At 27.7% G+C, this 26,358-nt stretch overlaps 1 protein-coding gene across 1 annotated transcript; it reads right to left on the bottom strand.

The window, feature by feature from the left end:
* Positions 1-20,308: 20,308 nt before the first annotated feature.
* LOC105368980 (sphingomyelin phosphodiesterase 4) lies at positions 20,309-26,246 on the bottom strand. The gene is made up of 14 exons (XM_011508194.1): positions 26,066-26,246; positions 25,546-25,845; positions 25,369-25,464; positions 24,684-24,922; positions 24,392-24,602; positions 24,163-24,275; positions 23,918-24,070; positions 23,664-23,835; positions 23,416-23,598; positions 22,827-23,054; positions 22,654-22,746; positions 21,148-21,324; positions 20,654-20,883; positions 20,309-20,510 (listed from the first exon to the last, which is right to left on the bottom strand). Exons 1-14 carry the CDS (start codon positions 26,090-26,092, stop codon positions 20,369-20,371), a joined length of 2,364 nt encoding a protein of 787 aa, XP_011506496.1. The 5' UTR covers positions 26,093-26,246; the 3' UTR covers positions 20,309-20,368.
* Positions 26,247-26,358: the final 112 nt, after the last annotated feature.

Raw genomic sequence — 26,358 nt, 5'->3', positions numbered from 1 at the left:
TGTTGCTGTTGTTGCTGTTGCTGTTGTTGTTGTTTTTGTTGTTGTTGTTGTTGTTTTGAAACACAAAAATTCTAACAAATATATAAATTTACGCTTACGAAATGTCGTTCGTCTAAATAAAACACAGGGCTTTACTTTCTTTTTTTTTGTTTTTTGTTTTTTTTTTTATTTTTTAATAATTATTCGTCGTGGCTCGTGTGATTAAAATTCAACTGAATTCAACAAAGCGTCGATTATACACACTAATGTGTTTAAATTTAAATAGATTAACGTGCGTTAGATGCCCAGTTCAAACGCATCCATTAATAATATCGTGGAATGTATCAGTCGTGGTAGTCCAAATGATCGATACATAAACATGTGCGTCTTAACATACCGGGCTGGTTCTACTTGCTGAAAAATCTCGCCTTAGTCATCGCTTCGCCCGCGACACTTGGTCAAATCTCCTCTAGCATAGTCTTCACGAATGAAGAAGAGCTTGTGACATGATTAAAATAAGCGTACGATGCGAGGTAGTAGTTGTCCAAGAATAAGTAGTTGTAAATTTATGACGATCCGGAGGAGCCAAGTCCACCTCTCGGCGGCCCGTTCACGCGTAGTAGAGCTTAGCAAGGTCCTCCTCGAGATGATTTTCGCCACTCTCTCGTCCCAATTTATGCTCGCGGTTATAAAAGCGCGAGAAAGAGGGCTTATCGATGCCGGCAAGCTTTAACGGCGAGATCACCGGCTCGGAGGCTCGCGCTCCTTCTCACGAACTGTCAAAACACACGAGGCGGACAACTGTGGGGGCGCCGAGCCGCGTCATTCAAATATAGAATTGGCCGAGGAAGCGACGGCGGGAAGAGTGTCCGGGGCCGTGGCGCGTGGCAAACTGTGCGCCCGCGTTCGAGAGGCTCGCGAGGGGAGGCCGGAGGCGCCGCGACGCGCCGCCGCTGGGAAAAAGGTTCGCCGCGGCCACGGGTTCTCCTGGCGTTTCGGGCACTGACGTCATTGGCGCGTGACGCGTCGGTCCGGGGATACGTGGGTTTTGTTGGCTTTAAGGGCTCGGGACGGGGGAGGACGGTCACGGGGTATGGGGTATTTCGCGATAGGGGAGATAGGGAGGGAAAGGTGTCGAAGGAGCGTCCCGCGGCGAGCGACATCGAGCGAGTCAGGTCGAGTCCGGGACTCGCTGCCCCGGCCCCGGACGAATAAGTCCAGGACGCGCTCGACCCCCGAGGGCCGCCGCTAATTCACCGCTTACGAGGCCGCCGACTAGGAGGTAGAGAAGGAAAGTGGGACCGAGAGGGAAATAGACGTGGTCGAGGAGCCCTTAGCAGCGGACTTTATATTTACGAGGTCCGAGCTGAGCACTTGGGGTGAGGCGGGAGCGCTCGAAGGGGAGCAAGGAGCGTTGGCGTCGTAGCTTGAAAATCGACAGCTGTTGTCTCCTGCGGACTTTTCGATTAAATCGTTGGAAGGAAGAGGCGAGGGATCGTACTTAAGACACTCATCGGAGATCGACATAATCGTTAAATTCAGGCCGACTCGACGAATCCTGGGAGAAAGTTTCAAATTAAAAAATAAGCGTAGTCGAATAGTTGGACAGAGGTGTCCCGACTCCTGTCTTCTCACTCCCATTTACACGTAATCGTCTATCGCTTAATGTTTAAAATATTGCCGAAGAAAGAACGATAATTGTTTTGTGAATGCCTAATCTCTATGTGAGCTTTTTGTTATTGTTTTTGTTTTTGTTTTTGTTTTTGTTTTTGTTTTTGTTTTTGTTTTTGTTTTTGTTTTTGTTTTTGTTTTTGTTTTTGTTTTTGTTTTTGTTTTTGTTTTTTTACTAATGATGCTTTTATTTGCTATTTTGGTTTATTCGTTGTTGTCTTATTGGGGTGCAAGTTTACTTTTTTCAATGTTTCAGAAAGAAAGAGTACATAATTTCGATACACAGACATATAGTGATACGTTTGCATGACTATTTTGAATTTCATACATTTATATCGCGATATTCCGTGCTCGTATGATAACAGTTCACATACGAAATGATATTGACTGCGTATACGAAAAGAAGGGTAAATAAAGAAAAAAAAAGAAAATAAACAGCTTATGAGCTCGTAAAAAAAAAAAAAAGGATCTTAGCCAATGGATAAATAAAAAATGCTTTAAACAAGTCACCGTTTGGTCGTGTAAATTTATCAACGAGAGCTGATGTAGTCGTTCGATAGTCTACGTAATCCTATCGATCATACAACGGCGTAAAAATAAAAAATGGTAGTATTTGATGCTTGGAGATTTCTAAGTTTCCTATTTGGTATGTACAACCTATCAAGAAGAAAAGTATAATGAGGCAATTTTTCATGTCTCAACAACACGACACATTTGCAATTATCACACAGTCTTTCTTTCGAATATTTATTATTGCTGCTATTCTGTCTCTATGCCTTCGACTTAAGCTCAACTGATATGCCAAACATTAAAATACAAAGCTATTAGCGCGAAATGTGCGATGAAACGTAATCGCGGATCGTTTCCATTACTGATGAAATTTATCTTTGATAGATCTATTGGGCTTACGACTAGTCTGATTACGATTCTTCATATCTGAAAACTAGATCTACTATGAGCGAGTCGAGGGGGCGTTACGAAATAATAATCGCGATCTACCGAGTGATTTTAATATTCATTAGGAACTTTAAATTTGATTACACAATCAACTTGGTTTCGTACAATCCACGATGGTAATTTAATAAAAAATTACGATCTAATAGTATTAAGTGAATATAGCGTTTAATTTATCACCTCGACTACCATCTACTTGGAATGTAATGTAAAGTTAGAGTCGTGAACGATACATACTAGAAATGTTTGATGGTCAATAGAATTTTTTATTAAATATTTCGGCCATTTGTATTCTGAAAATGTAATTGAAAACTTATACAAGTTAAAATTTACAATTAACAAACAAAACAAAACAAAACAAAACAAAAAACAACAAAAAACAACGAAAAAAGAAAGATAAGAAAGAAACAAACACTACTTTTATTACTTAAATATGATGTAAATATGGCCCAGAATATCTATATAATCTGCATTTATTATATTTAAAGGAAATGAAGCATTAATCTAGGAAGAACTTAATATAGACAATTAAATGTACAGTGAGCAGATATAAATCACTGACTATTCTATTGACCGTTAAACAAATTAAATATGCAATGCAACCATTCGTGAATAACTAAATCTTCTTCATCGGGCACTTGAATTTTAATCGGTTATCCCCTTACTTTCATATGCCTGACAATGAAATATATCGCGCAAATATAATTCTAATCGTCTAGGGAGGTCCTGACCGTTGACGCACTTTTACCATACGACATACGCTGCAGCTGTTTAGCCGAGAAAATCTAATAAATCATGAGGCTTCGTAATACGTGTGTCTGTTGAAGCTACGTAAGCTTTTTATGTACGTGGGTCGCTGGAAGCTCCGTTTGAGATTTGAGTTTCTTTTTTAAATCTTGATCGATGGTGGATTGATAAATTATTGAATTTCGAAAGAATGTCACTAATCGACTAATCGATCGCTCCATTTCTTCTTAGACTTTATTGCCTCTTTATACATAGCATAAAAATTTTTTTCTTTAGTTATTTTTTTTTTTTTTTTTTTGCTACATATATATGTATATTTGGAAAAATAAAAGAGAATATATATATATATATATATATATATATATATATATAAGGAATTTTTTATATAGAATATTGTTTAGATGTTCGTGTCAAGGTTACCATGGAGTATTCAATATTTTCGAGTATACATACTTTTCATTTGCATCAAGGTGCAAATAAATGGTAAAACCAATTTCCGTATACACGCACATGGTCATACGATAAATGTTTACAATACGATATTTCTCTTGTAAATGTATAAAATATAAGAAACATTATTAGAATAATTCAAGAGTCAACTAAATTTCAATAAGTTTTTCAATTGTACAAAGTAACAAGTATTTCACTTCGTAAATTATAGTTTTCTTATATTAAATCTGACTTTAAAAATTTATATTTGAAATAAGCAGAGAAATTAGATGATCGTTTGTATGGAAGTAATAAAAGAACATTTACTTTAAGAATTCTATGTAAGGCAAACATTCGCTGGCTGCAAGTTCAAATAAAATTAATAAATTCTTTGTAAGCCCTAGAAAAACCAAGGATATCTTATCTCCTTCTCTTAGCTAATTCATTACTTTTAATAAGGTCTGACAGCGTTTTTTTTTTTAACTTACGTACAGATTGCTAACTTTTTGTATTAAAAGGCTTTTAAAAAAAATTGATAATAATCGGTAATAAATAATATTTAACTATTGTTTTGATTATTTACGATAAGCCCATAATAATAACAATAATAACAATAATAATAACAATAACAATAACAATAATAACAACAATAATAATAATAATAATAATAACAACCACAACAACAACAACAATAATAATAATAATAATAATAATAATAATAGAAAAGTAAATATTATCCCCATATCAAAAACTACGGTAGAATGAAAAATAATTTGATTATGAATATGAATGAAAAAATAATGAAAAAAACGCCTTGTTTTCAAAAACCCAAAAAAATTGTTAAAAGTAAATTTCAAATAATCGCTCGTTTGGTTTGAAGATAAATTTTCATTAAGCCCTCATTTGTAGAATTATAACCAGTTTTGAAACCAATTCTATTGTAAGAGCAAAAAACATCTCTCTAGTGGATTCAATTACAAAATTGAAACTACATCTCAAGCATAAGGTAACCAATAATTTTGGCACAATCGCTCACATATACACATTACACTATGACTCTTTGATGTTTGTGTATATATTTAGCGTCTCATGACGTACAGTGATTTTACGATACGTTTTATTAATATTTTTATTATTAATTAAGGCGAAAAATTTTAAAAGTATTATATCATTGGGACGACAATATTTCAATAAATAATAAATATTACGTAAAAGGTACAGCAAAATTTGTGGTTTTATAAATATTTTAATACAAAACTTGCTATTTATAAACTACAAGTGTCGTATTTGATTTTGTAATTCTTAAAAATCCGCCCACAAATTATTTGACAGAAACATAACTTTAATTTTCGTAAATTCGTTCTCCTTCAATGATTTCATTTACTTATTTATTTATTTATTTATTTATTTATTTATATTATTGCTTATCGTTATCGTTGTTTACTTATTTAAACGTTTCTGTATGTTTACAGGCGACTAAATATCTTTTACAAAAAAATATTTATTATAATTACCTCGGATTCAATATAAGAAACAAGATATTTTCTGCATAAAATAACTGCTGACTAAAATATTATTATCACTTCTTAAAGATACGTAAGCTGCACATTACCATTGCCCTACTTTACCTACTGAATCACAGATAATTGACTGTGAAAAAGAAAATATTCACTTATATATACAATCTACATTCGGAATTTTTTAAATATTATATTGCATTATTTATAGAAATTAAGAATATCTTATTTAAAAATATTTGTAAAAATTATTTAAACTATTAGAATAGTAAGCCAATTGAAATATTCATTATAATTTTATTAAATTAAAATTGTTTTGTTTAAGTTAATTAAAAGAATTGCTTTTTAATACTGACGTATTGTTATTTATTTTCTTTGTAGTATAATTAATTATTTATCAAGGAATATCAAAGTTTTATATTTTAATATATAATATGTAAAAATATATGATGCGCATAAAAATTTAAGTTACTTTGGAGATTAACATAAACAAGCATACGAAATTTCTTGGATAAAATTAATTCTTATACAGTGAGTAAATAATTACTAAAAATTCTCTAAAAATATGGAAAATAGATAGGGTAAAAGTCATGTATCGTATACCAAATGGAATGAAACTTTCATTGTTATAAATATACCCAAAAATTGAAATTATATTCTTTTTATAGCATAAGAAAATATACGATATTTTTATGTTTCCATTTTGTAATGAATAAATTGAAAAATCAATATATCGTTTAATGTAAATAAAACTATTAGCGAAGTAAGATTTCAAATTTTTTAATTCCTCATTTAACTAATTCAATAAATAAAATAGATGACACGTTTTATTTCCATACTGATATCATAAGAATTTTGAAAATTCATATAAATTTTAAAAAGAAACGTTTATTTATCCATTTTTAATACTATAAACAATTCATTTAAACGATACTATGTGGAATAAAATATGTACTTTCTCATTTTTAATCGCATAACATTTCAAATTGATTTCTAATTAATATAAATATTTTATTTTTATCGAAGCCATTTTTTATAAAATAAGTCTTAAGTAATAATGAGCTTACGATTTGATTATGAAAGATATTGATTTCAGTTTAACAGGCATGTAAATATCCCAAGCAATTTACAAAATAATTCAATACTTTCAAACATACGACTGTGTATCAATCTACATACAAATTAGAGTTCACCTGAAATTATGTTGTCAATAAAATCATTATTTACAGCGTACTTTCAGTACTAAAGAATGGGGCGGTAGTATAACTAGTAATTAAAGACTAAAAAGTTTTCAAATTAGAATCTCATGCATGATGGAAAAAAAATTGCATAAAGCTAATTCATAATAACGTAGACAAAATTAATTTTAAAAGACAATATATTCTAATAATATAACAAGTAAAATAAGTAATATTTATATGATAATGTTAAATTCAGTTCATATTCAGTTAAAAAACAAAAGCAAAACAAACAAACAAAAAAAGAAAGAAAAAAAAATGGTCATTTAAAATTCTTAGAATGAATGCTCGTTGAATATAAATTAAAGATCGTGAAAAATGTATGGTCAATTAAATGAATTCTTTTTGTGAAATATGATTTTATGATAACAATGATTTTATCGAAAATTGCAATGACAAAGGATCGCGATTCGTTAATACATATCGCGAGGCACATCAAACTGCTTTACAATCACTGGACTTAAATATTATTGCGTTTAATTTAATAAGCATTTGAAGCAACTTATACTTTCTTCATTCGATAATTCAGTTAAACTTATTGTCACTAACTGGCACATAACAGAGCATAACATTTTCAATTGTATAAACTATCTAATTGCATTCCAGAAATGAATGCCTTGGTAGCCCATAAATCTTAACTCAACAATGAAATATATCTAATGCATCAACGTTATTTTCGATTGTTATTTTCGATTTTTCAAATTCTATTCTGTTCGAACAATTTAATTTTGTAATGTACAGTATTTAAAAAGTCACGACACTGTTTTTGTTTTAATTAACGATACGTAATAACTAAATTCATATTCAAAGACATATTCCATAAATCTTATAGAAATTTAAATATAACTAATTTACTGCATAATTGTAATGTATAATATTTCAATTCAAATAAGATGAGTGATCTTCGATAGACATACTTCAAAAAAAAAAAAAAAAAAATTAATAAACAATTCTACTGTAAATTCTCGATTGAATAGATTTTTTTTTACAATCATTAGTTTGAAACAATTGAGTGTATAATTAAAATTTTCTTTTACTTTAATTAAAGAAATGAGTGTGGTGTAATGAAAATGTTTATTTAAACAAAAGTATTTAAGAGAAGCGAAATTTTAATTTATACAACATGTAATCGATATTCACCTAAGATATGATTAACTGTCACTTGAAGCCAACAAATTTTGAAACACAAGTACTTTAAATATTTTAAATATTTTGGAGAAATCAAAACATTAGTCAGAGCTGCCATAATTTATTACAACAACTCCCTCGAATTTCTAATTCAAACATGTCTTTTCTAAAGTCCGTGCAATAAGATAAAGAAGATCCATCGCGAGCAACCCAGGGGAACCCAGGAGTTCCCTCCATCGTAAATACTGGGACGTCTGTTTGAATCCCAGCTTAGTAACAGGTTTCATGTGGATAAGCTGTCGGTCCTTTGCGTGTCGTGTGCTCTATTTTTAGAAGGGGCAAAAGTATTACAAGGAGATGCACAAATTATCCCGGAAATATTACCAACAATACGTGTTATCAAATAAATGAATGTGTTATTTGTCGAAGAAGGCCATTCAAAATACTATTCAAAATGTAAGTAGTTCTCATGTACACTAAGTATTTTTCATTTTTAAATGATATTATATGTTCATAAATTTTATAAATTGTCGATTATAAAATTATTTCTAAAAATAGACTTGTAGAATATATTATTTTTATGAGCAGAGATTTTTATACATGCAGATTAGAAAATATTCATATATTAGAACTTGTTAAATGTAATTATATAATTGAAATAAAATAAAATCGAGATTAGTGAAAAATTGAATTAAGAAGTACTTAAGGTATTGCAAAAATTATATAAAAAAAAAAAAAAAAAAAAAAAAAAAAAAAAAAAAAAAAAAGAAGAAGAAAATGTTGAGTTAATGGACAATTAAGTTTAAAAATATTAAAAAGTAATAAGCACGTACATTGTATTCGATTTATTTAACGATAATGTCTTAATGATATCGTAATCGCAAAAAACTAATCGATTACAACAAAAATTCTACTTTTTTACATACAACAAAATACTGACAAAATTTTCTAATACTTGGCATTACATTTTTATGGCATTTTAATGAGTAAAGGCCACTTATACCGATAACATTTTCATTCTAATTTAACTCTAAATAATAAAAATATATTTTTCCTTTTCAGTGCTATATTATTATATTATACATCCAAATATCGTGTCTCAAAGCAATTTTTAAATTTTACTTATTCTCTTTATTTATTCATAAATTGAAACTTATTGCATAGGACACGCTTGTTCTTTGAAGTTTGCAGTATTGTAAGTTTTTAATAATTGATACGTCGGTACTGCTTTTTTGGCGCCATTAACAACTCAATCATTAACTTCGTTGATTTTCATTAGCAGACGCGATGATATTTTTTTAACGATCGCATAGTCTGAATGTCTGTAATCGTATCCCAACAAAAATTTAGATACTCGTTTATATTAATAGATATTAATGTGACTAATGCGCGGTAAAAATAAGAACATCGACCTAAAAAGGCAAATTAAAAAAATTGATACTCAGATGTGCGACATTCAAATGGCCAAAATTATAAATACATACATATGTCATAAATAGAATTATTAAGAAAGAATAAATAAAGAAGAAAATCAAAAACGTTAAGAATATTGTGTTGAATTAAACGGGTTACCTCGGTAAGTACGCGAGTAATATTTATGTATTCAGCGGTCAATAGGGATGTGGTAATTGTTCCTCATTGAAGAGGATTGTATCTCTGCTATAATTTGCATAGTGTAAAATTAACAAAAATTATTTGTCGTAAGATAATTTTATAAATATTATAGTATGTGTACAGATTGATTATGTGTCAAATGCACAAAATCCATGTTTATCAACTATTAATAATTCGAATAAAAAATTTTCAGTTAGAGATCGAATTGTCTAACTGACTGTTAACCATTTACTCTAATATATTCCTCATTCATTTAATATACAAAGAAAATGAGACACGCGATGAAATAGAATTGATTAGCCAGTATGTACATAAGATAAAGAAATAAAATCACTTTTCAAAAGTAAGAATTTATAAATTAAATTAATTGAATTTATCAAGTTCAGAGACATTTTAACTATTAACGAGTAAACAATATTGCCAAATTTAAGTTTTATATAATAATATAAAGTATTACGAACGATTTATCATTCCTTGAATATGCAAAAAAAATAATATCAATAATATAATTTACGTAAAAAAATTCCAACTAATATTGTTTTATTATGCTATCTTTTTTACTCTACTCGTCCTAAACTTTCTAAACGTTATCCAATCGTTATAAACTTCATCCACATCTAAAGTATTAAGATAACTAAAAGTATGCATGTATTATTATTATATCACAAACCGAATTATAAATAATAACATAATAATTAACAATTGTACAATAAATCCAACTCGTATTTATTAATACTATTGAAAAATAAAAATAAAAAAAGGAAAATAAAATAGTAAATTTAAAAAATGACAGATATTAATAAAATAAATTGAAGATAAAGCAAAGACAGAAATATAGTTTAATTTAGAAATGTAGTTAAAACTACTAACAGGGAGGGAGGGAGGGAGGGAGGGAGGGGGGTGTGATTGCAATTCGATATACTCTCAATCGTAGTCAATAACTAATAATTTCTCTTTTCTATAGCCATATATAAACCTTTCAAATATTCTCGTTTTAATATTCATATTTATTCATTCATAATCAACTATGTGTTTTAGCATTTCACAAATTCATAAATGTGTAATTGTAGAAATATTTGTAAATAATCATCTATTTTATAGAGTTTTTATAATAGTAATTTAATTGTCAAATTGTAATTGTATCTTAATTTTCATAATAATTCAATTTAATACAGCAGCAATAAAATAGTAAAATATCCATATAAATATATAGAAATAAACATCTTCTATTATGTCCATTAAAATAAGAATATATATATATATATATATATATACATATATATTTACTTATTTATTATTGACTATTTGGTAATCGTTATAGAATAAATAAACTATAATAATAATAATAATAATAATAATAATAATAAACGAAAGAAACTTTTTTACAGCCTATATTATAAATGATATATACAAAGTCAGTATTTATTATTCAAAATTCGATAACAAAATTTATAATCTTCTAAATTGCGGTTGATAATCTACAACCTAATCAGATAAATGTATAAGAATATTTGGTTTTTCCGTCTACCTTGAAATATTTTGCTCTCTTTAGATGGATACTTTTTTCTATCTACAATCTTTTACATTACTAATTATGTTTATGTATTCCTTATTGTAATGTAGTATATTAACCTGAAAAAGAAAATTTAACCAAATTACTATAATTAACGCTATACGATTAATCGTATCCACATATCTAAAAATAAGTTAAAAAACATTGCAAATATCATAAATGAATTAAACTTCGTTAAACGTTACAGTGATGATATATTATAAATAAAAGCTAAGATAACTTCATTGATTTGTCGAGTAAACATAGATATATTCTATATTAATTTTTTTTTAAGGTATTTTTGAACAATAAAATATATATATAAAATAATCACAATATTGTCTTTGGTCTTATTAATTAAGATTGTGGAAAGAATTTTTTGCACTTTTTGTATGATATTTAATAAGTATTTTTCTTTTTTAAATCAAGAAAATATGTATGTATAGAAAATTTGTAAAATTATTATTATAAATTAAAAATCCTAAGCTCGTGAAAATGAATATGCTAATGTAAATTTCATGTAAATGCTAAAGTTTAACTGATTTGAAACTTTAATATATCTTAGAATGTATAGCTTATTAGGTAAAACAGCGCCTAAGCATTGGTGGGCAAAATGAATATCGTATGAAACTTTGCCTAATATTACAAATTTTTGTAAAACTATTTCAAATATGCTAAACTAAAGTAATTTCAATTATTTCACATAATTTAGTAAAATTTAATATAGCTGCTCATATTTATGGATCAGGAAGATTCCAGTGCCTAATCCCTTACATTTCTAGCTTCACCATTAGCTGACAAATTTCATATAAATCAGCAACGTGAACAAATTAAAATTCAACTATACATTACACAACTGCAACGTCAAGCCGAGAAAATGGAAATAAAGAACATGACATAAGACTGTGAAAGGGACAAAGCTGTCAAGAATAATAAATATTAATATTAATTAGTTCCGTCAATACGAGGTACTTTACTAAACTGCGTCAAACATTATTTAGTTGCATCAAAACAAGAAAAAGTACGAAAATAAACGAAAAGTGTAAATTGATTGCTATTCGTTAGATTAAAAAGCTGGTTACTCTGGAATAAAATCCATTATCACCGAGGGATGATACTTATTAAGACAAAATAGTCACGGATTCGCTGCGCGGTACATGATCGGATACGTCGACAGTCACTTATCCCGAGGATATAAATCTCAACCGGCAGAATCATCGGCTTCTTTTCCCTTTTGCTCCTGACAAAAAATCCCTGCTCCCTTAACGGCAACATCAATATCGAAGTTCCACCCCGAGCGCGTAACAAAGCCAATCGATAAAAAGTCTGCGTCACTGACAGCCGTCGTCTAGATCCCTACCGTGCAAGGTAACTACTCCATATCCTTTTACACTTCCTAGCCTACCAGTTGATATAAGAAAAAAAAAAGAGAAAAAACTACAGGTCCGTGAGGGGGAAAAAAATGAATGAAGCGAGCGGTGGGTGCTGCGACAGCTCCTCTATAATAAATTACTTGGGTAAATTCCGAGCGCGTTAAACTACTGTGTTTCCCCTAGGGAGAGGAAGAGGAGAGTTATTATACTTACACCAGGATCTGGTGACTCGTAAAATGAAGCCCAATTAAAAGGTGAGGAAATGATGGGAGACACGCTCGTGCTCTATATGATAAAGATGAAACAACAACGTTTCGCGTAACCAGCGGTTGCGATCCAGCTACCTGCACACTAGCACGCAACTAATGTTACAGTAAATTTTTTTCCAGCTCAGCGCTGACTTTTTCTTCTTCGGTTCTTAATCCTGCAAATTCTTTATAATGAGAGACGTAATTAGTTTCTCGTCCAGTAGCGAACGCTTTAAAATGTTATTATGTACAACTACTTTGCCTTTATTCTTTAGAATTTAAAATCAAGCCCGTTTCAACATCTTCTACGTTTTTACATGGTGCGAGCATTTTTCTTTAAAGTAGCATAAATTGGTTTATTGTAAATATAAATATTGTATCAAAGTATAAAAAAAATAAAAAAAAATAAAAAAAATAAAAAAAATAAAAAAAATAAAAAAAAAATAAAAAAAAAAAAAGAACATATGAATGATTCTTAGTAAATTCAATTTCCTACAATAAAGATCATTATATTTTTGTTTTTTCATATATTTATTAGAATCGACACTATTGCGACAAAAAATTCTAATTCAAAGTAAGATAAAAATTATGCGAGCAAAAATTATCGAAAAGCTCACGTTGAAACAAATTTTCTGTGTACGCATCTAGATAAGTATATTCATTTTCAATAGAAACATATACATAATCGTTCAATATAATTATTATTAATGCGATTAATACGTCGATAATAGAAAGATATCGAAAGAATAATCAATCTCTGAATATAAATTACAACAAAAGTGTAAATTACGTAGAAATACGTGGACAATTGTTAAAGAGCGTCTTTGCCCTAAAAATCAGTTTTCACTCATAAAAAAAAAAAAAAAAAAAAAAAAAAAAAAAAAAAAACAATCTCTTTACCTGACAATTTAAATTATTTTTAAACTAAAATAACAAGCAATAAAGCTCAAGTATATATGATTAGCTTAAAAAGTAAATTTATTCGCAAAAAACGAATTAACCATAAAATTAAGAATTTTTCCAGAACATCTATTCCATTAATGCTTCAAAAGCTTTGAAAATATAACGAACAATGATAGGATAATTAAAAATAAAATAAAATAAAAATTAAATTACATACTCTGAAGAATGTTGGGTGGCGGGGGGGGGGGGGGGGGTACGAGGGATTTTTTAATTAAGAAAAGAATGTGCTGTATAAAATAATGTAAACTTTTAATATGACAACAAATATATATTGAGATAATATTAGTGCATTTACAACAGCAATTATTCGTATATCATACTATAAATATTCAATACATTAATAATAATATTAATAAAATTATATTTCAATTTTGCATTATTACATTAAATAAACATCGACGAATTAAGCAATGAATTTGAATTATAGTAATTTCAGTATTATATATTTTATCCATATGTGCGGTATATATTGTTAGTCTAGAATAATTAAGTATTGTAAAAGAAAAGTTATTAGTTCATACTTGGTTTACTTTCAATATCTCTTTTTGATCTATCATACAAATTATTAAATATTTTGCCGAGCATTAATGCTCTTATTTAAAATTTGTTTCAAAGGATAATGCGCTATAATGGTCAATATTGATAATATTCTTTGAGAAGAATTCCTCTTTAAGGATCATAGCTGTAATTGCCTCTATAATATTCTTTGGAGAATGCGCTCATTTAAATAATCTTTAAAATTATGCAAAACAAAATTGTTTCACATTTAATTATGTGATAAAAGCTTTATATTAATATATATTATATATTAAGTTTATAATATTATTTGAAGTAAAAACTGAAGAGTCTACCTTCATAAATATTAAATCACAATGTTTTGACTTTATAATGTGCTATTAAGTTACATGCTACTTATTATTGATACAACGAACAATAATATTTACTAAAATCGACCAGATTCACGTGCATAAATAACGCACCGGAGCATTTGTAATGAACTTTCTGTATAAAAAAAAAAAAAAAAAAAAAAAAAAAATGAAAAAATAACAAATTAGAACTATACTTATTTTATACTGTGAATACATAAAAATTATATTAAATAATACATAAAATAAAGTGCATTATAATAATTAATTTTAAAGTGAAATTAATGTAAAACATGAATAGATAAATCGAATATTATTTCATTGAAACAGTTAGTCGAATATTTTCCTCAGCATCGACATTTAACAGTAACAATTCACTTACTTATCCATATTGAAGATGAACAAAGCTTTTTAAAAATTATTAACGCAAATTATACGCCCGCAAACATTAAAAACAATACACGTAAGTTGTATGCAAACAACAGTGAAATTTAAAGTAATCAATTTGTAGATTCAGCATATATTCAGCATATTTGCTATTATTAAATATTTATTAACGCATAAATAAAAAACGCATTTCGTTACAATGAGCCCCTACTTCCTGTGGAATGCATTATTTCAAATAATATACTCAAGATGCTCATAAAAAATGCCAGCCACGAAATTCACATTCTATTAAATTCTATTAAACGCCTTCAAAAGAAGAAGGTTATACATTATAAATTGCGGCAAAAGATTAAAAATAATAAATTTAAAAAGTTAAAAAGTTATAACAAGAATGTACCACAGTTTGATTTAACTCGTTTCGTAGAAAAATACAAAACAATAAGTATTTAAAGTTTTCGTGAGAAAGAACGATAGATGAATGCGAATCTTTATATAAATCATTTGTAAAAATTCGTGTTGTTATTATTATTATTATTATTATTATTATTATTATTATTATTATTATTATTATTATTATTATTATTACTATGATAAATTAATGAAGAATAAATTAGTGTAATTTTGTTAAAGCTCTTACTTGTAAAAGAATCGTCGAAATCGAAGAGTTATAAATAATTGAAAATTCATAATCTATAACTAATAATAATTATTAATAGAATGTAAAATATCAATTAAAACATTGGTGATATTATCATAATAATATGTGCATTACGTTTATTAAAATTGGCTCGCACTTGTATATTTGTTAAGAAATAAAAAAAACGAAAAAAAAAAATATATTAATTGTATGAAATTCCAAATATACTTAAGTATACTTTAAGTATAAATATTTGCCTTTTTTTTTTTTATTATGTATAATTATAATTGTATTTGTATGAATTTTAGCCAATTAATTTAAACGAAGTATATGCAATTATTCAACAACCTATAGACAATATTCGTAAAGTTATTCAAAATAAGAATGTTTCTTTCATTTTTTCGGTTACAATATTTTTAATAATATATTTTTTTCTCTATTTTGAGAAGTGTTATTATAAAAAACTATTAAATACATTGTATTACAATTTCTCCATTATTTTATAATAACTTAATTACTTTACAAGTAAATATATGTATAAATTATACTGATAATATAACTAATTAGTACAATTTTATAATGGCAAATTCGGAATATTGATTTCCTTTAAATACCCATTAAGTATTGGATGTGCACACATCTTGAGTGTATCGTATCATACCGACACTACTAACTACATCATGTTTTCTGTTTTGTCCAGATTCTCATTTTTCCATTAGGTTTTTCTGCGTTACATGCATTATACATGCGCGTGTGAATGCATACGTATTTATGCATGAAGCTACATATATTTGCGCACGTAAAATAAATCTGAAGCTATTGATTTTTCTTATCAATAAATTCTCTTCATTATACATTGTCCATTAATTTATAACTGATTATTAACCTGGCATTTATATGAATAACGTTATAGAAAATGTTAGAATATTCGTAAAACAACTTTCTTTTAAAACTGCGTGTTAAACCAAATCGAAATATTAGTCGAAAAATCGTATTTGCCAGTACCATAAAAAATATTACAATACTTTTGAAATTGACAATAAATAATGAAATAATTATTAAAAATATAATAAAATTTTGCTATTCCAATATTGTTCCATGTGTCAAATGATTGTATATAAAATTTATATATTTAGAAAAGATTGAATAAAATAACTAATTAGTTATACATTACTTGGTTAATATTTTTTCAATAAACAATTATTTTTATCTGTCTGAAGTATGATTGTGTAAGTCAATAGGGCATGTAAAATAAACAAACTTATTAAATCGTTCGCGGTCGAACATTATTTTGTGTAATACAAAATTCTTCAGTCGTTTGTAAAATATGAAAGAATAATGATGGCAAAGAGAGAAAATAAAATTTGAAAAAAATTATTTATTTAGAAATTATTTATAACTTTACTAGATAGAAATTCATATGTCATATATCATATCATTTGTGCTTAAAGTTTCACATATAATTATTTGTAAATAACAAATTCTATACTTCTTCATTATTGAATTCAAAAAAAAATTCCAATGATATAATAATAATATATCATTATTTGTTTTAAACAAATAATATGCTTATCCTATGTAGAACAAATCATTGCCAAAGTAATTGCTATAATGTATTAAATAAAAAAAGAAAAAACTTATGGGCTACTAATAAATAATTACTATTTACACATATTAATTAACAAACGAAATTTTGCTAGAATATGATAGAATTATTTCAATAAATGTATTACAATAAATATAAAGAAAAATGGAAAGGCATTTGTAAATCCTTTACGTATATTAAAAAATGCGTATATTTTTTTAATTTTATTAGTCCGATACATTGTTTATTTTTAACGCGTAATGTATGTTTTAATTCGTCATTGAAGTCATAATTATTATTATACTCCTTTATACATGTTATGAATGAAGTTAAATTTTTTAAAGCTACACTCTATTAATTTAATACATCATACGGATGCCGACTGCGTTCCGCTTATATACCGAAATACAATAAGAAGAATAACGAGCCAAGTTGAATAACAATATGCAATCTATAACTCCACGTTGCTGTGCAAGAATTTTAATATATATTACTTATAGTTGCAAGGATGTATGTGTAATTATGACAATATATACTTAATACTCATAACAAAGCGCGGTATAAGTTGATTGAGATTTTAACATTAATTATGGCTAATTCATAATGTATACGCTTAAATATATATATATATAGAAATCTATACAAATATAAAGTGTACACGTACGTTAGACGTAGTAATATAACTAGGAAAAACTATTAAAAAATACGGATAATCAAGTCAAATACTTAAGTACGGTAAGGTCGCGGGTATAATTAAAAACTCCACATTATGACTAAAATATGTTCTTTATGTTTATGGCTGACATTTATTCTGTGGAAATAATATCAGAAATCGAATATATAAATACTGGAATTTAAATGCAACCTCTAACAGAAGAGATTGATGAAATATTAATATTATTAAATGTTACGTGTAATATTAATTTAGATAAACGTTTACTTTATAAATATTTATTTTATACATTATATTATAAGATATGGAAATACTGCAAAAAAAGAAAAAAGAAACAAATATTTATATTTATATGAACATAATGAAATGGACGAAACAATTATTTGATACAGTGATTTGTATAAATAATTCATTGAGAATAGAAAAATATTTTATAAGTTTAGAAAATTTAACCATATAATCCCTATGATCAAAACAATGTATTCCGTGTCCGTAAATCACAAAGATATTAACATATTTACATCGAGTAAGAATTTGATTTTCACAGTATCAAAATTGGATAAGAAATTCGTTAAAAACATTATCGAATTACGATGAAAGCTATATTTTCTATTTTAATCATAAAATAAAGGATGTCTTCGCGGTGACATTATGATTTACTAATTATGAAAGTTTTCTTTTAGTAAAACACAATCACGATCTAAAACATTATTTATGAAAAATATGATTCTAAAAACTAAACAATATTTATCACAATAGACTAGTGAAATGAAAAGTTCACGGATAAACTTTACGTTACAAATTTCAATTACAAGAGTTGATTTGATTCAGCTATCTCGATATAATCTTTATAAACTACATTATTAATATATTATAAGAATCTACGAATTTATAACAAAAAAAAAAGTTATTAAAAGTTGTAATTTTAAATGTTGTAACAAAATTGTTAATTTCTTATCCTATTTCAATCGAATACTATAAATTTTTCAATTAAAAAATATTGAATTATCCTTTTTTGCAGCTGAAATGCTTTTGATACATAAAATAATTTTAATATTACCGTGTACAATGTAAATTTTAATTTTACCGAAATATCTAAAATTCGATCTAAAATATCGATTCTTACTTGAAAAAAAATTGTATTTAAATTTTATCAAGAATCGTATAAAATAATTATTAATTCGAATGTGAAATGTCAATAAAAATCTTTCATCAATTTGCTTCTAATTTAATTTTTACAAATAAAATTTGGCAAAAATAAATTATCATGTAAGACATTGTGTTTGAAAAAAATAATTAATAAGCTATCGTGTGAACGATTAAATATTAGTAGTTAAATTTCAAAGTAACGAGCATTACAAAGACCGTTTTAATCGTTAAATGTTCAGTTCACTTATACTACAATCATGTGACGTTATCTTTACGTGAATAATACACGAATGGAATTAAATGATATATTTAGATAGTCATACTACACTTAATATGTATAGTTTTAAAAATCTATTTTTATTTAGCAAAGACATTTTTTTTTTTTTTTAATTTTTTTGTTTATTATTATTATTATTAATATTGTTATTTATTAACAATACAATGGAGCAACTAAAACTATGATTTAATCTTAAAAATTAATTTGTATTTACTTATACTTACAATCAAAATAATATTAATTGGTAAAAAATTATGTGAATAAGAAATATCATTTTTAATCGAACGATAGAAGCAACCGATCAATTATCTTAAGTAATTTCAACAGATTATAAATATTACAATTGTCAGCTATTACAGCACTAATTAAATTTAATATTACAGAGATGTTTATTTTTTAAGTAGCGTAATTATAAAAAATTATTAAAATTATAATTCATAATTATTTCAAAGGGATCAGGCGTAAGGAAATCAATAACGCGATGTCAATTTTTATGCAAAATAGCACATATATTAATCAAATATACAATTAATTCGGATATTAAATGGTATTTTATATATTTTAGTATTTATTGTTAAATTCATTACATAATTTATTGTTATAGTATAGAAAATTACATGTATTTACTTCGACTTCAAAAAAGGAAGCACTTGATTTAATCTTATTAATTCAGAATATATCAGAATATATCCGTAAAGATGTTTATAGATTATCTCTTAGCAATCCTAATCGAGTAAGCCTAATATAAAAATATATTTAAGAATTTGAAAAATCAATTGTACACGAGTGTTGCATTCACTTACAAATATATAATATGTAAAGTTATTGTCATAACATTTCGCATCAGAAAATAATAAATAATTACTGTTAAGTTTTAATAAAATAATAATTAAAAAATGAAGACATAGAGGAATTAATTTATAATACAACACACTTAAACTTATTATTAGTAAATGCAGCGTTTCATTTCGATAACATTTACTATTATTTTTAATAATATTTTATTCTCAAAAATAATCTTCTAAGACAATTGTTATAAAATATATTATGCATTAGATAAGTTTTAAATCGAATCGCGTTTTATGAAATATTACCAGACATTTCAATTGTATAATATTATGAATCGTAACAACAGTGTGACAACCTACCATGTTATTAAACTAATGAATAGTTTAAGAATATATTTGACTTTAAAATTGCCCAAAATGTAATTCACAAATGTTAGTATATTCTTTAAAGAGTTATTTTACAAAAATATCTCTATTAAAAGCGACTGTATAAGACGTATAATTAATATAGCGTAAAAATTTTCAAGAAAAAAAAAAATAAAAATATTAATCGTTTAATATTTTCGAAAACTTATAAGTTTATCGTTAAACTTTCATTGGATAGTGGACATTTGTGATATTCTTTTTGCCGAAGTAACATTGCTGCTGTTACTCCATGGCTCGCAAATGGCCTTAATTAGCACGTAGCACAGCCAAGCAAAGAATAACATGCCAATAAATGCAGTCGTCCCATAACTAAAATAAGAATAAAAATATGCATTAAAATTTAAAAACTATAAAGTAACTGTAAAAAAATTAAAAAAAAAAAAAACTATAAAAAATTATTGAAACAAAAAAAAAACAAAAAAAAACGCAAAATAAAAATAACTAAAACTCACCCTATAAGCCAAAAAATGAACATTCCCAAAATTAATCCTGACATAAAGTTATAGTTAGCTGCTGGACGAAGACTGATGTGTGGAGGAAGTCGTTTTTCATAACCAGAAGAAAAACCATTTGACGTTCGTTTAGGCAACTGCACAACCGTTGTCGGAGGTTTCAAAATCTGCCGCGTGATTCTCCCCAAAAAGTCTTCTCTAGTATACGCTCCCACCAATTCATGTTGATACTTTATTTATTTTATTATTATTATTATTTTATTATTATTATTATTTTTTTTTAAATAATACAATTAATATAATAAATATTTAATATTGCAATAAAAGATAAATGGCAAAGTAAGGCATTGAGTTAATTTCGATAAGATATCATTTGTATTGAACGAATATAAGCTCGGATTAAAGTGTTGATAAAGTTTAATTGTAAAGATGCCAAAAATTATGAATAATAATGTTATTTGAGGATATTTGCGGCTTTATTAGCTACGACTTACCTTGGTATTGAAGTGATTACATAATTGATAAAAGAATCTGACTAGAAAAGCACTTTCATAGCTACGAACTGGTTGCAGTTCCGGATCTCCCATGTATTCGATGTATCGGCAATTTTGTCGTCCTTCCTGAATCGGAACAAAAACTCCTGGTCTGCTCGAATCTAAGCTCGAATCCATCTTTATGAAATAAAATTTATAATTTTTAAAAATTTACTTCAAGCCTATAAAAATTCTTCAAGTAATATTATAAAATTTATGTTTTAAAAGTTACTGTAACATAAAGCACCGATTATTTATAAGAAGCCCGTAAAGCATTCTGCTTTTTCATTTAACTGATATTGATTTCCTTTATTATGTAAATTTCTTAATTATTTGCAAATTATTTAATCAAAACACACTCGACGATTCAACATACGGACTGCGTAACATACGAGTCTTTATATTCAATTAATATTTATATTCAATATAAGTAATAATAATAATCACATATGTCAATCATCAAATAATCCAACTCCTAAAGTAGATGATACATTACCTGTGAATACCAGTACGAGCAGACGGCGATAATCGACTGCACAATTGATCGCGAGGACGATTTTTTCTTCATCCTCACGGACTTAACTCGTGTTTTATAAATCTTGCTACTCGCGCACCTTTTCTCGCGCTACGATCTGTACGAATTCAAAATGCCGCCAAATGAGAGGAGATAAGTATAAAGCCGCGTACTGGTGTAATTCTGGTGTAACGGATGTTGCTTTGGGGTGGGGTGGGGGATGGGGGAGATGGGAGGGAAGCTCTCATCTTACACCCGAGTCTGCAGAAACATGTTAATAGGCGCGAAGGCGGATAATCACAAGAATGCGCCCGAGATAAAGGTAACTCGCCTGAGCGTTAGCTGTGCGACAATGAAACCGGTGCTTCGTAACGTACGACTGTCGAATTGTCGCGATGCGAGAACTCTCTAACCAATTTCAATCGACAATATCAGCCTGCTTTCTTTAATGCGCTTAGGTACGAAGTACGTGCGGGCAGAAAAATGACGAAGATAACAACTGCCTTGTCTCGTTAGGCAGTCCTATTTATGTTGGCCTAGATGATCGTGAGAAGATAATTGAAGGTGCGGAGAGGGAGAGAAGGCAGGGCAATCATCGTACTATCATCAAATATCCTTCTTTGTCCGTACTTGGAAAACGAAGCTTAGGAAAAACCCAAATACGAGGAAAATACCGCAGCACGGGGTATTTATTTCGTATGAATGAACGTTGATGATAGGCATGATGGTCGATAATAAGCCTGTTAGCCCTAACTAAATGTCAAGGGATATAATTGAATTTGTATATACGCTCAGGTAATATCATTAGTCCGCCCATTTTTACAATAATAGTATGCCTACTGCATCGCAACATCAATTATTTTCTTTTGCAATTTTTTGCAACGATATTGGCCAACGAAAATATCGGACTAATTTATTTCGATAAATTGATTTGTAATTAAAGTTTGATTTACTTGTGATTGGTGACAAAATGACGTTGATAAAATGCTCTCGTGATACTCATGATCGGCTACTAGAGTAGACTGAGGGATCTCTTCTACGTTTACCTACAAATTAACATGCATAAATGGAGTCTTGATTTTACGTAGTTTTAAAATTTCCCAGAAATGTTATTGAGGGTTAGTACCTGGCCTACCTGGAAAATTTCGATCAATTGTTGCTGAGCATTTGCCAGAAATATTGGCACCCTCTTTCTCTCCTCTAAACTAATATCGTCGGATGAGGTATCATCACCATTAAAGAATTCCCAAATTGATATAAGGAATCGTCTACCTGTTCTTCTCTTTTCTAGGGCCTCGACTAAGCTCGTTGATGTTAAATGAGCTTGTTTTATTGTACTTAAAAAACAAATTACCTATAATATTGCAAATATTGTTGGATAAATGATGATGAGAATTAGGTGACATGATAATAAACAATATGTAAATATACTGCAATTAAACAAATAAACATTATGATAATTTTATACGTTAATTATGTAATTTAATTTTTTATTCGTTTACAAAATCGATAAATTAATGAGGCAATGAATCGACTCTGAAACTCGCTAGTTTTAATATTAAAGTTTTAAATAAACCATAATTCTTTAATTTGATATTGACTATTCATTATTTTAAATATTTTTCGTTATTAATATAAAAAAAGAAAAAAAAAATTGCAATATATGTAATAAATAGATATTTTTTATACGAATAGCAAATATTTAATAATATTACTTGTGATATAGTGGCTGGAGAAAACATGGGTATATATTGATAAGATTGTCCTTCTAATTCAAGAATTTGCTGACGAACTGTACCTGTCCATTGATTTGTCGAGCGATTTCGCATCGATGCCATATCATCTATACAATTTTCAACCTCCAATAAAATTTTCGCTAAATTAGGTTGAGAAAATACCTATAAAATATATATATTATATCAAGCCTTACAATCTTTGACAGAGTTACTCATATTAAGTATACCTTTGTTACTCTAAATAACATATGAGCATTTTTTGGCGCTATAAGATCTGTTCTCATAAACCGTGGTAATAGTTGCTGAAATATTGCAGTGTAAGCTAATAAATTATTGGCAATAAATGATATCCACTTATTTGGATCATGGATTTTTCCTCTTTCTTCGTCTTCAAATTTTCTAAAATAACATACACAAATTTATCTCCCCCCGATCTCCAAAAGCTAAAGTCTTAACGATATAAAAAATATAAAACCATTACTTTGTATATCCAATTCCTTGAATATATCTCCAAGGCTGAATAAAACTTAACCAAGCTTCTAAAATTAATCTAAAAGAACTATCGAGCGGCCAATGATGAATGGCCTTTCTCAAGAAAGTATAAATTTTTCCTTGTACCGATGGAAGAATTACTCTTAAAAAGAGGAATTAATTTTAGGATGCATTTTAATATTAAATAAATAATTATTTTTTTATACATATAAAATACATTGATTATTAATATACCTTTTCAGTTCGTTCATGGCACTTTTATCACCGATGGCACTATTTGCAAATTCATGTAATGTTTTAATAAATGTCCTAACGAGTCTAATATGTTCTCCAGAATGTATACTATGCTGCAATAATTAATTTAATATTGTTATATTTCTTGCTTCTAGTCGCTCATTTTATTCGCATTAAATCTCCACTATGTACTTTTAATAAAAATGAAGAAAATAAAATATAAACTTACTCTTCGTGGTAAAGACCCAGTTGCTTGTGGAGTTCTATTTGAAGAAAATTGCTCCTCTTCTGTATATTCTAACCAGAAATCAAGGAAAACCTGTACAATAGTCTCACTTCGCCAAACCTGTGGCAAACATTGTTGCTGCGGTACTGTAGAATTAGGACTTGTAGAATGAGGAGACAGTATGGTTGTCCTCAAGAGACGCGAAGTTTGTAACCTGCGAATAATTAAAATCATTCCAAATATAAAAGATAAAATCATTGAATAATAATTAAAATTAATATATTCTGTAGTTCACCTTTTTGTATCTGTCGATTGCATTAATTTTCTAGGAGGAGTTTTTTTGACATACGGTCCAATAATAGGTAATACTGCTGAATTATCTCTTGGTAAAAAGTGAAAAAGATAACAGTTAGCTAATTCAACATATACCGTCTCCCAATTAACCCAAACATTATCTTGTTGTTGAATTTGCAACCACGGGTTTGTCAAATGATAAGCAAAATGAAATATGTAATACTCGAAAGGATTTGCAACGTATTAAGGAAAATCGTATTTCAATCATAGTTGGTAAAGTGTTAAATTAAATATAAAAACAAAAATATTATACAAATATTTAAACAATTTTAACAATTTTTACTAAGCCTGTGAAAATCTGATTCACTCTGATATGGAAAATGATTTGAATATAATGTATTTTCTTTTATCATTGCCAAAATTATAGAAGAAAATTATATTGCTCAGGCGTGCGTAACAAGCTTTGCAGAAAAATAGTAGGCGTATAATTCAACGCACATAAAATGTATGTATTTCTTTTAACAAAAACTTTACAAAACTAATCTCTCAATATTAATAGTAAAATATTTTTGTTTATAATTTCGATATTAATTAAATTCTAATATATATATATATATATATATATATATATATATATATATATATATATATATATATATATATAATATAAAAAGGATACTCATGGATAAAACCGTTGAAAAACGACTACCATGATCGTCTCTCAGTTTATCAGAATAAAATGGAGGAATAATTCCTTCTTCTAGCATGTGTCGAATTTTAGACTGAAAATATTAAATACATATTTAAATCGTGGATAAAAACGACATAATATATTTTATAATACAAAATCGACGTACACTTACAGGCAGATATGACACTGGAAAGTTATATTTTAAATAGCAATCTGGAAGTAATTTATAACATAGAGAAAATATTGGACCCTGTGGACTTAAAAAATTACAAAGCACCTCATATTCTTGGGGATATTTTTTCAAACTTATAGTATGGAGACCCCAACCAATATTATCCGATATTCCAAATAAGGAATCTATAAGTACTGGAAAGATATGCTGCAATTCAGTTGTGCTTAATTCATCGATAAGCGTAGCAAGCTCTTTGCATCGCTGAACAAGTGGTAAAAGTAAATATGCTTGAACTCTTCCCTGCAGAAGAAAAAAAGGTTTCAATTAGTGATTATTATTATTATTATTATTATTATTATTAAATTTAATTTGAAAGTCATCGATTTTTTAGTCGGTTTGAAGAATTTTAAAATGTTTTATTTCATTTGATTGATAATGTAATAGTAAGTAGCCTCGATATCTTACGAAATTGCTTTAGAATTGAAACTCAAAAAATACTTCAAATAAATGAATTAATTACCGTTACAACATCTGCAGAGCTCGTCATTATTACTTTTTGTCATTTATACAGTTAAATTCACAAAAATAACAATAAATATTAACGAATCTGCGGATAACCTCAATCGTGTTTATAACTACATCATCGACTGCGAAAAGATAACCTACAGTTAGAATTTCGCAATTTACGAAAGTGCAATTATTGCAATGTACCGATCAGATTTTGCTGCAATAGAGTTGATAATAAGCAAAAGATGAAGTTTTATTCTTATCAAAAAATATTATCAACGTTATATAAGCATTTAAAGTATTTTA

The sequence above is a fragment of the Ceratosolen solmsi genome, unplaced genomic scaffold, assembly GCF_000503995.2.
Source record: "Ceratosolen solmsi marchali unplaced genomic scaffold, CerSol_1.0 scaffold1, whole genome shotgun sequence".
Taxonomy (NCBI): Eukaryota; Metazoa; Arthropoda; class Insecta; order Hymenoptera; family Agaonidae; genus Ceratosolen; species Ceratosolen solmsi.
The sequence above is the reverse complement of the archived record's forward strand: the minus strand, read 5'-3'. Positions and strand labels throughout refer to the sequence as shown.

What these genes read in the sequence shown, in the direction of transcription:
- LOC105368980 (XM_011508194.1), bottom strand. Translation starts at nt 26,092, where the DNA reads ATGACGAGCTCTGCAGATGTTGTAACG. An exon ending in CAATCGACAGATACAAAAAG is followed by an intron (nt 24,603 to 24,683) that starts GTGAACTACAGA and finishes AATTATTCGCAG; the next exon opens with GTTACAAACTTCGCGTCTCT. An exon ending in TTCATTTTTTGGCTTATAGG is followed by an intron (nt 20,511 to 20,653) that starts GTGAGTTTTAGT and finishes TTCTTATTTTAG; the next exon opens with TTATGGGACGACTGCATTTA.